The sequence below is a fragment of the Colias philodice genome, chromosome 25 (genome assembly GCF_061535455.1).
Source record: "Colias philodice isolate Cphi_HAF_F1 chromosome 25, ilColPhil1 Martin Lab GWU primary, whole genome shotgun sequence".
NCBI classification, from domain to species: domain Eukaryota; kingdom Metazoa; phylum Arthropoda; class Insecta; order Lepidoptera; family Pieridae; genus Colias; species Colias philodice.
This window is the reverse complement of record NC_143110.1, coordinates 874551-890247: the sequence shown is the minus strand read 5'-3', so window position 1 is coordinate 890247 and position 15697 is coordinate 874551. Positions and strand designations below refer to the sequence as shown.

Below are 15697 nucleotides of genomic sequence, written 5' to 3'. Positions count from 1 at the left end.
GAAATTATACAATTAGGACTCACCCTGTGCCATTATGATACTATATTGTTATATCTATGATATGAAAGGCATTTGCAGCTGAGTTTTTCAATATTTGGGCGTTGATAGCGGTGACTCAAAAGTTTATTTATTCCTTGACGCGATTTTATACGCTTGCAACACATTTAACAATTTAACACTTTCAAATTTTATTCATAATTTTCAGAAATCAAAATATATTTAACAAATATTTTCTAATTATATTGTAAACGTATAAAAATAAGAATATATAAAATTTTAATGTTATTTATATGTATGGTTTAGTCATTTCGTTTTATGAAATGCAACAATCAGCTGTTTTTAGACGAAACTATTCCGGAAATTAACTTAAAGTGGCGGCAAGTGAACGGAGATGATCAATAACTTCATGACTCGGTGCTTAATTCATTTTCAATTATTAGTGCTTGTTAATTCGGTATTTCTACGTTAATACTTACAGCCAGGGTCTGTGCATTTTTGAACGAATGACTCCAAAATATCATGACCTTCGCCCGCTTCAAAACAACACTTTACGAAAGACATTTTTTCTTGATTTTTTTTTCACTACACTTCATCGAGCTGTGTAAATTCTTTTGTAATATCAATCAAACACAAGAAAATATAACTCTATCAAATCTTCTATTCCATTTATGTATATAGGAATATTGAAATAAATATGTAATATTATACCTATTCATGGAAGAGTAAATAAATATTTTAGATAAGTATCACAACATTAAAATCCGCAAAATAATAAATTACAGTCAAATATCACCTTGCACTTTTAAATAAGAACATATAAATAAACACTGTTATGAAAATAATATTACTCTAAGCAACAGCACTACGTTTAATTCAAAACACCTAAAAATAAATCACGAAAATTATATTTAGGTCAAAAATGTCATTTTCGCAGATAGACACGAACTAAAAATACATAAAAGGTGGTCGGTACGTATGTATATTCCTAAATCTTTTCTGTATTGAAGAATGTCAATGGGCCTTAAAATCTAGGTTTATAAGCCGCCCAATATAGGGAGGTCTTTACTTTTAACAGTTTCTTTCTTTCCTAGAAGTGCTACTTGATTTGTTTGTGTAATGCGCGAGTTTCATTGATACACCCGGCGTTGATGTTGGATGAAGATAACATATTATATTACATTGGCTTATTACATACAAAACAAGAAGATAATTATATAAGGTTTTACTTTCCTTTTTAAAATCTGTACTCAAATAATTTATAACAATAAGCAAAATCTCTTTACATAAATTGACAACTGGCAACATTCTAGCCTATTCACAATAGTTAACTGATTGTAGCACAGATGGCGCTATGAGTATAGTTTTATGTAAATAAAAATGATTTTCAATTATTCATGCATAGAAGTGCTCAGATTTCTAAATGAATGCTCCATAGATGGCACTATTTTTTGTAAATAAATGTACTGAAAGCACTGAGAGCTTTGATTTTTTTACGAACACTTCGTTATTCGTATCAAATTGAGCTGGGGAAACAGATACTTAACAATAATTTTTAAGTTATATTTTAATACATTGATTGAACTAAAGCATGTAGGTGCCATTTTTTTAGATATTTTTTTGCAATAATATAACTAGTTAGGGTATACGTACATGATCCCATTGCTATAAAAACTTTGGGGCTTGATTAAAAAATCGCAACAAGTGGTACATAGTTATGGAGGTCCTCGTTAATCTGACACTGCCTAAAAAATTCTGAAGAGACCAAAACAAATGGAAATCTGAAGGTGCAAAGTCAGGACCATTAGGACTCTCTTAACTTTTGCTGAGTGGCGCTATGATAAACTCATAATTTTGTATATTGTCACCGATCCTTAATGGAGCCGGTATACACATAGGTACAAAGATACAGGCGAAGCTACTGATTAGAACGATTATGTTTTAAGCACATCACAAGCACATCCTTTTTCTTCTATTTTCCGTAATTAAGTGCTTTAAAGTTTAAACTATTCTATTCTATTTCCCATGGCACCAACTATACTAACATTAATTAAAGGTTAATGTATAAAGCTGAATAATTTGTTTGTTTGTTTGAACGCGCTAATCTCAGGAACTTCTGGTCCGATTTGAAAAATTATTTCGGTGTTAGATATACCATTCATCGAGGAAGGCTATAGGCTTATATGATTATAATTTATATCATCACGCTAAGACCAACAGGAGCGGAGCCACGCGGGTGAAACTGCGGAGCACAGCTATATAGTAATAGTATTGCACGCCTCATAAGCGAAGCGTTGAGGTGGGTACTACCATGTCTGGTTCACTACATACAAAAGACGATTAATGCCATCCGTCTACCAATAGATGCCGCTAAGTGTATCATTTTAACCAGCAAAAAATAAAATTAGATTTAATTGCAATTTCATTGCTTTTTATAATTTTTTACATACTTTTGTAAATGGAACCTACCTATTTAATTTAATTTTCACTCGATTTTAACTAATTTTACAGAAAAGTTTATATTCAAAACAACGCCATCTCATGAAACTACTATAAACAAGTTATTCTCCTCCGATTTGGCGATGCTAAACGAATACTAGATGGCACTAAGACGTTTTTACGTTACTTTTCACGTTTTTAACACAGACTAATAATAATATCACAGACCACAGACTAATAATAATATACTACGTTTTTAATACATAACCTCATTGCCTTTGCAGTACCTATAAAAAATATTGTAAATGGGTTAAAGCCGTTATTAATTATTACTAACTGCGTACAGGAACGCAGTTAGTAATAATATAATATTAGCGGCTTATATTAGGTAGGTACCTAGTGTATTGATCGTTTTCATACGAAAAATGAATTGTCGGAAAACTTGCGAGATTGTGTGAATATTTGATTGCAAGATCTCATTACAAAATAATATACATAATACAACCTATACTTAAACCGTAGTAAGTATATTATTTCTAGTCACATTTAATTATAAGTAGGGTCAACCGGGGCAAATGCAACTAAAAAATAACAAGTTTCAAGTTTGATCGGTTGCAGTTATCTCCTTTTATATTTGGTCATTTATTTGACCCATTTAGTGATTTTTGTATTTATTCAAGATTATTTTCAACCAATCAAGCAATACAGTAGTCTTATAAATAACTGGTAGTGAGAATATTTCCTAAAATTGGTAGAAAAAGTTACATTAACCCCTAGTCGGGGGTAAATGCAACTAACTGCCATAGCTCTTCTTCTATTTCATATAAAACAACGAATATAGAATATATTTATGAGATTTCATGTTATTCATAGGATTTTGAACTGGATTACCGTGTAGCAAGGACGAGTTTTCAGGAAAAGTCTTATTTTTCTGATTGTGGGGCAAATGCAACTATTTGTTAGAGAATTAGTGTGGGGAATGCAAAAAACTTATTCATCGATATATTTTTATTATTCTATATATATATACAATAACGTTATCTATACAATAACGTTGCGATCGTAGATGGCGCCGCATTATTTAGAGGAAAAACTTATGTACCTACTTTGATTTACCACTTTAAATCGCAACAAAAAAAAAATAACAATGTACTACCTACTAAGTCAATTTTAGTTTTTGGTCAGAACAAATAATATTCTTTGTGTAAAATATTGTTAAAAACGTAAACCAAACAAAATACGTTTATTAGTTAATCAACCGTTTACTAAAAATTACTTGAACAATCACAGAACTATCCTACCTATCGTTTTTAGTTATTTATTTTCTTTAACCACGCTTTATCTAATTTGAATTTTACTTATGAACCCGTCTCTGGGTATAATATCGAAGAAATAATCGATGGTTCTTCTTTAATTAATCATAAAGAAAGTATATTTTGACTACCAAGAAGGATACATAATAAAAATATCGACACTGTCACATCACTAGTGTTTTTAGTTTCATACAAAAATATAAGGGGCTATTGTAACTAACCTCACAGTTGCAATAACCCCACAGTGAAATTTTCATGAGGCAATTGTAACTGCATCAATAACACAAAATAGAGTCAACTAACGAACTAAAAATATAAATGAAATAAGCTTAACGGCTTGTGATAATCGTGTCCAATCAAAAACACCTGCAAAAAATCACTCCTAAACAATTTTTTTGTCTGCAAAACTCGACACCTGTTTTTACGCACACCAACTTCAAAATAGCGGTTTGACACAATGGCCTATCAATCAAATAGTTTTCATCGTAGGGGCACCATCTATTACTTGTAAGATTTATTAGTCGTTGAGTTATTGAATCATAGGTGGCGATTTATTACAACAACTCTAATAAATTAGTTATGATAACTAGTTGCCATAGCCCCATAGTTGCATTTGCCCCGGTTGACCCTATATAAATTATAAATAAATATTAAAGGACAATATTACACAAATCGACCTAGTCCCACAGTAATCTCAATTAAGGCTTATGTTGTGGGTACTAGACGACGATAAATATAATTTAATATTTTATAAATACATATATAGATAACACCCAGACCCAAAAAAAAAATAATCAAGTTCATCACACAAATATTTGCCCTGACCGGGGATCGAACCCGGGACCGTCAGCACAGTAGGCAGTTACTTTACCCCTGCGCTAACCGCGTCGTTAAGAATATCAAGAAATCATCATAATGATAATAAATCGAAACTAAAGTTAAATACCTACCTACGTCATCTTGTTTTATTTTCTAAATAATCCTATCAGATTACCTTTATATGAAGTATGAACCAAAAAGTTTTGAGATTTAAACCGTAGAAAAGGTTTTGAATGATCCTTTGCGTTTTTTTTCTTTATGCGCCTAAAATTAAATATTTCGACATCGATTCCCATAAGAATGAAGTATTTTCCCGTTATAAAAAGTAGCCTATGTTCATCAGGTAGGTATAATTTTTGCTTCGAATGGTGAAATAATTTTTCAAATCAATCCAGTAGTTTCGGATCCTATTCAATACAAACAAACAAACAATCAAATCATTTCTGTTTTGTAGATAAATACGAAAGTTACTCCGTCATAGTAGGACAAAATAGAAAATAGTGGGACCACGAGAAAATAGGTATTCCCGCACGCGTCTGAACCGATTTTGACGGAAATTTCGATATACATACACGGTACATACCTACGTTGAAAAAGGACATCTCAATTTTGTTGCATAAATAGGATTCAAGGTGTAGGAACAGGGATTAAATAAGGCACACGGTTGAAGCCGTAGAATGAAAGTTGGTAATTTATAAGATTAATTTATTGTAAAATAAACTACTTCATTTTACTTAAACATATTCTATTTATCATTCATTGACTTATCATAAACTTTTGAGTCTAGTTAGGTACTAGTACTTACCTATTATGTGAAAATTTTGAAAAAAATGTTTTCTTTAGGAAATTATTAGCATTAATTACCTTGTCTTGTCATTAATTTATTTACCTACTTGGTAATAATCGGTCGAACACTTGTTTAAAGTTTATTTTCCTTGTCTTTTCCAGGTAATCTAAATTATTTAATTTTTGCAGTAGGTAATTAATTCATTTCGGCTTGAACAGACAAGGCCATTAGGTGAAGCGAGATTGCCAAATATGGGTGATCTGTAGATTGCCGTCCTGCTGTCGAGCGTTCGCGGTACGGACGCCGCGCTGTTGCCGCACCGTGCATTTTGTATGAAAACAAACGACCGGCCGTGCGCCGTACGACAATTAACGCACAGCTTCGGCACTGTAGCGACTAGCGGTCCGATACGAAACGCATAAATTGAAAGAGCCATAAGTGTTGGAACAACATTCCACCACCATTTAACCAGTTTGACAAATATTAATAATTTTCGTTTCCAATACCGGAGACATATTTTAAAATCCTGTTCTAACCCTGCATTTGTATCGAATTACAGTTTACACATAAACTTTAATTAAATATTTATTTTATTTACTGGTTATAATATAACATAACATTATATAGACCGTTATTTTCTGCCTATTTATCATTATAATTATAAACATTGTAAGTATATGTTAACGGAAATGTATGTAATCCGTCATTGTATAAAATTCCCAGGAAATGTATGTAGGTAATTCCTAAAATCACATGGAAATGTGTGAAATAAATTATTTTATAGTACACATTTCCTAGGAAATCCATACATTTCCTAACAGTCGGAAATGTAAAACATCTAAGATATTGGAAGGTACGCGGGACGAGGGGTATGTATGTCGCAATCGGATTGTATAATCCGCCGAATTACAAACGGCCGGCATTTTGTAATATGCCGAAAATTCGTAATCAGAATTTTTTGGTTTGGATAAGGGGGTGGGTTAGGTTAGGTTCGTGTTTTTTAGAACTATACAGAACTGGGAACTTTAAAAAATTCATTTTGTTACTTTTATTAGTAGGTACGATCCTTATAAGTATTTTAGTGTATTCAACCAACTTAAAAAAGTGGGACTATTTTACAACAATTTGAATATGAATTGTATTATTGTATACAATATCGAAGCTTTTTAAGAAATGTATAAAATACTTTTTTAAGAATTATTATCATACATAATATTATGTTACCGGCAATATATTAAACCCGGCATTGTATGCAATTCTTAGTAAATGTAGGTATGTTATTCCGAGAAACAGTCGGAATTATGTATATCATGTTTTAACTGATGTATTTATTTATTAGTATTTATCATATTAATAGAAATATATCTTTCACATAATATACTCATGTTAAATTATCATTATATACAATTCTAGACTGAAACTCCAATAGTCACTTGGGGATGGGGTCACTGAAAATCAGTGGTGGTGAGGTATTAATCACCTTGCCATCATATACTGAGTTGGCTCCATTTGTCAGGTCACTCACTGCCACATTACAGTTCTTAGGAATAAGATTATTTTTATTTAATTATTTTTCTTTTTATTTCTTTTTGTTTTTCCTTCGTTTATAAATGTATCTCGTGTTGTGATCTTGACAATAAATATGTTTTATTTATTTATTTATTTAATGTCCCTTACTGCATGCTTTTCATGCAGTTGTCCGCACAATATGTATTGTGGTCTTTGTCCATACACACTTTCTCCAAAGCCCTGCTTTGGTCTTGTTTGATGTATAAGCTCCTGTATATTAGTAAAAGTTAATCAAATATTTAATTCTTATTTCTTGAAATTTGGTATAGTATTCTTTGTGTGATACAAATCAAAACCAACAGTCAGGTTAGGTAGACTACAATTTACAAAACTGGCAGGGTTGCCATGCAATGGTTGGTGGTTAATGAAACACTTGACTCGACTGTAAGCTTGTATTGAACTGCTTAAACTGTAGAACAACAGGACTATATATTCTAGACGCACACATACAATAGATTACACACTACACTGTAAACTGTAGAATTAATATTAAAGACATAGTTCATTATATATTTTGTAGTCTTTGATTATTTATACAACAGACTAGAAATAAATACTATGTATGCGATTATACCTATTCTCGCCATCCATTTTCGTGTTCCTAAAAATTAAGTACATCTTAGTCAAAGGGCAACTTATTGTGCCCTTGCCCGTAATGCACTCATAATAATTTTAAGTTGAATGTTTGTCATTCTTTATGTACCAAACACAGTCACGGCCACGGCGCTCATTCCATTTTACTGGTATTAAAACAGATGAAATCCTTGGCTGCATATTACATTCGATGTCCCCGAATTTCATTATTTTGTGCTGTTTAATCGATAGCTGGTAGTGGATTTTCTTAACAAACTGCTTTTCTTTTCCATCAAAAATGCGTAGTTTTTGTGAAAATCGAAATTGAAAATGATATTTTTTAAGGTTATTTTTGTACTAAAAACGCAACTTAAAGTAAAATCTTAAGCCATTATAGTATCAAAATGTCTAATTATCACACTCACACGCATTATTTTTAAATATATTTACGTACCTATTACTTTATTTACATATTACAATTTATTTTGTCAAAATAGTATTTTAACAATTTAGTATAGCCAAAAATCGTTCCATATTTTGTATTCACAACAAGCCACAGATAACACAGATTAGTTAATATGACGCAGATCACAGATTAGCAATACAAATATACTAGCTTATCATAGAGTATAAATGATACATTTTAATTTTTAATGTTTTTTTTATAGCTCACTTGCTTCAGTTTTAAAAATCGATTAACTTTTACTTTTAGTATTCAAATAGGTAGCGAGGAGCGAAGCGACGAGCGTGTTAGGTTAACTGTTGAACTGCCGCACGAGCCGAGCGAGCGAAGCGAGCGTGCCGCGGCAGCGGCCGGCGAGTGCCAGAAGCGACTTTAGGGCGATTCCACTCAAACAAAAAAAAACTACGTAGGTTTAAACAACCTGTTTGTATTTTATTTATGTATCGTAAAATTTTTGTTATTATCAAATGCTATCTAAATTAAAATTACGAAGTGTCTAGTCGTCCGCTAAACGGATGAATAAAATAAATTAGTCGTCCGATTACCGGATGAATAAAATAATTTAATCGTCCGATTATTCGGATTACTAGATAACCTTTTAACACTAAAGCTAGTTGGGTTGGACTAAAGCAAAGGGGGCTCAGGACTTAGAAAATTTTTGATGGAGTTGGTGTCATTATAACACCTATTTATTATTGTTTTATCGTAAAGATTACGCTAATATAAGCATGTTTTATAGGAACAACTTTTCTCTAAAATCAAAAATGGCCGAGATATTCGCCCTCAATTCGTTAGGTTAGGTTTAGGTTAGGTTAGGTTAGGTTTCTTAAAAAAAAAACTACACAGAAATAGGAGCCCCGCGAAGCGGGGCTCCGTCGACGCGCAAAAAAAATCAAGTTTAGGTTAGGTTAGCCGTTAGGTTAGGTTAGGTTAGGTTTCTTAAAAAAAAAACTACACAGAAATAGGAGCCCCGCGAAGCGGGGCTCCGTCGACGCGCAAAAAAAATCAAATACCTACGTGTGCCCTCCTCCCCCCTCTCCTCCCCCCACAAAAAACCTATAATACGTGCGGCAGTTCTCTAAAGAATTATTATTTTATTCATCCGGTAATCGGACAACTAATTTATTTTATTCATCCGTTTAGCGGACGACTAGCGCTGTCCTTAAAATTATTTTTGACAAATTCATTTTAAAAATCACTTTCGAATTATATTTATTATCTACAATTGTGAACGCGTCATATAACATTTATTATCTATAATGGCATGTCGTAAATACGTGGTAAATACAAACTTACATTTTCCAGGTAATATAATTTAAGAAATTGTTATAAATAAATTAATAATACGGCATTATATTTAAAAATATTGCCTGTGTGCGAGATTACTAGAAGTTTTAATACGACAATGGTATAAAAGTGTCGTTTTTAGTACAAAAATAACCTTAAAAAAAATAATTTTCATTTTTGATTTTCACAAAAACTACGCATTTTTGTTGGAAAAGAAAAGCAGTTTGTTAAGAAAATCCACTACCAGCTATCGATTAAACAGCACAAAATAATGAAATTCGGGGACATCGAATCAAATATTTAACCAAATCCTTCATGATCCCATATCCTTCTTAGTAGCAAATGTAGAAATCCATAATCCATAAATCCATTATTGTGTCTACAATGTTTTTGTGGAGAATCGTATTTACATTTGGGATGGATTAATTCTTCTCCTCTCTTGAACAAATTTGTTATTGCGAACGTAAGCAATAAGTCTGTAATAAAACAATCTTATATTGGGTTACATAAACCAATCATTAAAAATCATGTTTGTAAAAATTTATGTTCAGAGAAAATATCAGTTTACCATATAAAACTTATTTTCTGCCTGTAGATTCTACATAACCTCACAGTCCATCAATCATATTTAGCACTTATTTTTAAAATATTAGTCAACAATGAAAAACGAAAACAAACAAAGCTTCTCGTTTTGGTTTTGACAGAATCTCGTAAATAAACTGAACTAAATACCAGTCATAATAAATAATGTAGGTACTCTGTGAGTCAGCTTTGTCTAATTGAAAATCCGAGTAGGTACAAAATCAGTGTTGCCAACTTTTTTTTTCGAACCCACATATTGGAGCCTCGTGGCCCACCAGAAATCCACTAAAGTAATCGGTCTTTAAAACCACCAGAAAAAACACTAAAAAATATCCAGAGACATGTAAATATTGAATGCCCGTTGGCGAATTTTTTGCGAGTTATTTGTAAATAACATCTATTTTGAACTAAGTAATTTTTATTTTTGTTACAATATATGTATTTAAAGATCATCTTCAGAAGAATCTTCTTCTAGAGTTTCAGTATGTGAAGAATAAATTTCTATGAAAGAAATTTTTGTGTGGTTTCGGCATATTTAATGTAAAACCCTTTTAAGGTAAAACCATATTACTTCACAAAATTAATTAAAATACGACAAGCTAGAGGCTACCGCGCGGCCGCGGCATTACCAATACCGACTGATTGTTTATACAGATTGTTTTTGTACACAAATATAGAATGTACAATGTACATATAACCTTTTGAATCGAATCATACTTTAGATCAATAGTTATAAAGTCTATAATCAAAAATATTCAAGCAATAGACAAACAACTTTCGGGGAATTCCCGTATGTTCGTTCTGTTACCAACATGACACAAAATCATACCCTTGTTTCACATAGTTCAAGTCGTTCTTTTTGAGTATTTATGTAAATCTTTCTAGTGGTTGAAACTCGTACCTTACCACTAATTGAACTCATCTAAACCACTAGGAAAATCCACCAGCCACTAAAACCAATATTTGTCCGCTAAATGGGGGAGCTAAACCACCAGATGTAGTGGAAATTCCACTGAGTTGGCAACACTGTACAAAATATTATGTTGACCTCAATGTTGACAGTTGACAGTTGTCAAGTGTGACGCCAAAGACTTGAAAATAAAAGGTACGTGTACATATATTTACATTAGTGCCATCTAGTGGCTCTGGAAGGAAAAGAACATCAAGTCTGTGTTTAACGTGCCATCTAGTGTGTTAAAAGCAAAATACCAAGAGATATAATCGAACATGTAGTACGTTTATTCCCCACTGGCGCTTTAATTGCGTAAATTCATAGTGCATATTTTTTTGTATGGAGTGAACCGTCTGTTGTATACGTAGTATATTATTATTAGTCTGTGGTACTACTGTCACTTCGCGCAAAACATCTGATTTTTCCTTAGATTATACACCTATAGATGTAACCATGGCGTGACCGCACATGAAACAGAAATAGAATTTTGTGGTGTTGCCTAATAAGTTGGCAATTCCTACATATTAGGTAAAAAATATTATGAATCTTACTTGATCGCGAACAGACTTTATAAATACCTGTAAGTACTTCGCAAACTAAAAATTCTGAATTTGCATATTTTAAATGCTAGCTTCAATAATGTAACTCTTATGTCGTAGTCGTACGAAATACTTTAATAAAACCTCCGTAAGGTAGGTACGGAGAATTGTATGGACATCATTGACACACGACACGTTCAATGATGAAATAAAACCAGTCTATAACATAAACATGTTTATTATTTATTACTATATACATAATGAAATAAGTACAGCTTGGCAAAAAAGAGTAGAAAACCGGAAGTCACTACTGTCCTCTCGTTACCAACACTTTGAATGATTTAATTGTACTCGTTTATTTTTATACAGTAATGAATCATCATCAAAATAAATGGAACAAATTTTTGAATATTTTGTTGGCAGCCAATTTTCTCGTCCAGTGGCATCCAGCCATTTCTTTTTATCAATATTGGATGGATACCTGAAAAAAGAAGATTTTATTCGCATGTTACGAAAGTTTATCTTTATTGAGTAATAAGTTAAATAAACTACAATAAAGCCCTTAAATAAATGTAACTAAAATTAAAGTTTACGTACAGAAGAATTAATTTCCTCTCAATAAAAATATTATACTACTAGCTTTTACCCGCGACTTCATCCGCGTGTTAAAGGTAATAAACTACTCATGTGCAAAATATCATTGAAATCCATCCAGACGTTATTGCGTGATTGAGTAACAAACAAACATCCAAACCCTCGAATTTATAATATAAGTAGGATGAGTACCTACTCTCTTCACAAAACAAGACCTCGAATCGTATGTATGTATTGACAATAAAGAAATATGATTTATTTGGGTAAATTAAAGTAGCCATTATGGCAACCCTGAACCGTTCATCGTTAATCGTTATTTTATTTTAAGATAGTGAAAACACGTATCACAACTCAATATTCTTGGCATCACATCACTGAATTCATCACAAAACATCATAATCGATGATCATCTGGCGTTGTAATAACGAAAGAAATGATAATTTCGCCTACTTACGTGTGAAATGTTATTCCTTCAATTTTTCGCTCACTCCGGCTTTTACAACCCAAAACACTGCAACCCACCATCGCACGTACACTAAATATTCTGTATTATCCAATTTTTATACGCAATAAACACTGTAAATTCACACAATCACAGAAAAATCCAAAAGACGCCAAGTTTGTTTGTCACAATCTGTTCTTGCCAAACAATAAAACCGGCCATGTCGACAAAGACAAAAACTATATATTCTGTCCTGTTTCTTTGCATGGGTTTGACAATTAACGATCTCGCTCTTTCAAGGAAGGTCATTTTAGTGGTTACATCTATAGGTGTATAATCTAAGGATTTTTCAAACTTAAAATGTCTTTATGTATCATACATTGCACTTGTAAGATAATACATACACACACATATTAAGAAAAAACACTATTTTTAACCTTCATGATATTTTTGATGTCATTTTTGTTATTTAAACTAGTTAAAAAACAGTTTAAAAAAGTTCTGTCTTGGACGTCCGTGTGTCTGTATGTGCGGATCCTTTTTCTTGTTAACACGATAGCGACCGAAATACTTTACTAATCGAGTCTTTTTTTTTCTCTTACGCTTGAGTATGCTCAGGAATAGAACCCTTTCATTTTTCAGGGTCTGATTCGATGTGGTTTAATTGTTATTAAATAAACAAAAATAATAATTAATAAATATTTATTAAAAAAAAATTATGAGGCGTGCACTTTTGGATTTTCCAAATTATTTTTGTCTATGGCTGTGATTTTACCGTTTTCACCACATCCGCTTGTACATATTTTAAAATATTACAATTTTGGACTGTCATCTTGTGACTCAATATAAATACTATAAAAACACGCGTTTTCCTCACTTTTACGGATTTAAAGTTACAAAGTGGTTACAAAGCTCCTAAATAAGAAAAAACATGAAACTCGCGACAATAGACCGACCTTCAAATGTAGATGCGATGACAGATAACAAAACTGTTATAATTTGACTGCACGACAAATGCCTGGATAAGTAAAAACAAGCTGTTTTCCTTGCGGCCTCCTATAATAAAGTTATAAACAGACGTTCGAATTTGGTACGGACCGCACCGTGACCTTGGTGCGCTCCGGACCATATTCGATCGTGTGTACAGTGGTCCGCCGGACATAATTATTATTATTGACGGTACGGTTGGTTCGATGGTTTTTTCATCCGAACTTGGTGCGGACCGTACCAAATTCGCGCGTGTGGACGGGCGATCGCACCGGACAGCGCATTAGTCATAGACTATATACTTATTACAGCTTTAGTCATAGTTCTACCGCCAAACAAAACGGACGTCGGTCGATCGTTATCAATGGCGATGGCGTCGGATGACGTGGCTAATACTGAAAAAAGATTAATAATATAAATTTTAGAACTCTACAAAGATTTATGATATGACTGCATATGTCTGAATGAATCCCTGTCTTTTAAATATAATTTTGCCCATTCTTTTCTCTTCGTTTTCTTCTTTTCAATGGTTGTAACTTGTACTTGTACTTGTACCAAAAGAAGCCTTGAACTGAGGTATACATGTGAAAAAAATACAACATTCTAACCACGAATTTATTACGAGAAAAAGATTTTCAAGGAATTCGGTTTGACTTTTAATGAGATTACTATGATCAATGCTCGAAATATTCACAAAAAAAGGAGATTAATTTGTATTAATTTGATATTATTGAATTGTCTTATAAATCTAAGATATTTTTTTTGTTCAAGTAATTTATTACATATAAAGATTATGTACCTACATATAATAATATATTGAAATATCGACTATAACTAACGACTAAAATAATAGTAAGTAATAGATAGATGATATATATAATTTTGTTTACTAGGGACAACCCTGACATTCTTTGAAAATCTATATCTCGTAATAACTTCGTGGCTAGAATGTGGTATTTTTGTCACATGTAGAACTCAGTTCAAGGTTTCTTTTGGTACTAAACAGAGCTTCTACTAACGCCTGCATATAATATAAAAAAATAAAAACGAAAATCAGTAAAAATTACAATACTTTCGCCTCTATCATCGACAATATCGAAAATTTCAAAAAGGGATAATTTGCGCCTTTAATCACTTCATATATTAGCAACGTTATAAATTATCTAGTCACTAGTGTACTTATCTATTTTTTTATACGAATTTATTTAGCTCAGTCGGCCGCGAAAATTCCAATATTTTAAATGTTTTTTTTAAAATCGTAAATTTAATCATAATTTTTAAACAAAGAATATTTTCTTTGTGCGGCAATGCCTGGACGGATAGCCGAAACCGATTGAATATTGAAACTGTAAAGGCGAAGCTGCAAATTAATTAAATGTAATTTTAAATTATCGTGCAAAGATTTTTATACATTCGCTTTAGAAAATGAAGAGCTATTAAAAGCTGTTTCTTCCAACAGCAAATATAAATGCCAAAAATAAATTTTCTCTATTTAACATTGCTGTTTTAATTATCTCCCGTAAAAAATAACTAAAACTCGTATTTTTGATGCTGTTAACCCTTAAATCAAATACTGGCAACCCTAGGTGCGGTGCGGTCGTGTGGCGAGTCGATCGCACCGCACGAGTACGGTGGTCCGGTCGCACCAGTTCGAACGTCTGTTTATAATTTAATATTCGCAGCGAAGCCTTAACTACGTAACACCGCAATTTTAAAGTTTAAAACTTCAGTTCAGTCGACCTCCGTTGCTTGACGAGAGTGGTATCGCGCCGTATTGGCTGTCAAACTTCGCGCCAGTGTCTGTGCAAAAAAGAAAAAAATTAATTGTCGCTTATTACCGGTTCGAAGTGGCCAAATTATTTGTGCGTATTGTTTTGGGCTGGTTTAGGTTTGTCTGTGATTTTGTGAGTGTTTTGTTTTTTTTTTCGAACTTTTCCGGATTCGTTGTTTATGGTGAGTTGTCCTTTGTTCGATTTATGAAACGTTAATTAATTTATCAGTCATCAGTGAATATAATCTGCATTGTTGTTTATTTATGAGTTTTAAAGTAAAAGCAAATAAGGTAGTGTTGTTGCACGGTGAAATATATAGGTAAGCGGCTACCTATGTTTTGTAACTGTTCTGTACTTTTGATTTTAGAAGGCATTAGCTAGTAAGTAGTGACTGGGATTGCCTTCTAATCGGAATGATATAGGACGTAGAGATGTTTATATTGAATGTTACGCTTCTCGAATCGATCACAACTGGTTATGAAGTTATCATTTGCAACATTTTAATATGACCTAGCAATGAATAATTGAGCATACATCCTGTTATTGTAGAGAAGTTTCAATACACGCATTCAAATCATGATA

General features: G+C 32.4%; 2 protein-coding genes and 1 long non-coding RNA gene across 3 annotated transcripts in view; 1 reads left to right on the top strand and 2 right to left on the bottom strand.

Annotated features, from left to right (window-relative positions):
* Positions 1-153, bottom strand: part of stmA (Protein EFR3 homolog stmA) — a 31066-nt gene extending 30913 nt beyond the window's left edge. Inside the window, exon 1 of the mRNA XM_089710559.1 lies at positions 24-153. Within this exon, the coding sequence (XP_089566685.1) occupies positions 24-33 (10 nt within the window). The 5' untranslated portion in view covers positions 34-153. The remainder of the gene's footprint in view (positions 1-23) is intronic.
* Positions 154-2980: 2827 nt separating this feature from the next.
* The window catches only part of LOC149477149 (uncharacterized), a 69343-nt gene continuing 56626 nt past the window's right edge, over positions 2981-15697 (bottom strand). The window contains exon 2 of the long non-coding RNA XR_016317609.1: positions 2981-3452. This is a non-coding gene — a long non-coding RNA (uncharacterized LOC149477149). The remainder of the gene's footprint in view (positions 3453-15697) is intronic.
* The window catches only part of blo (bloated), a 65859-nt gene continuing 65227 nt past the window's right edge, over positions 15066-15697 (top strand). The window contains exon 1 of the mRNA XM_089710556.1: positions 15066-15296. The gene's annotated coding sequence lies outside the window, so the exon portion shown is untranslated. The remainder of the gene's footprint in view (positions 15297-15697) is intronic.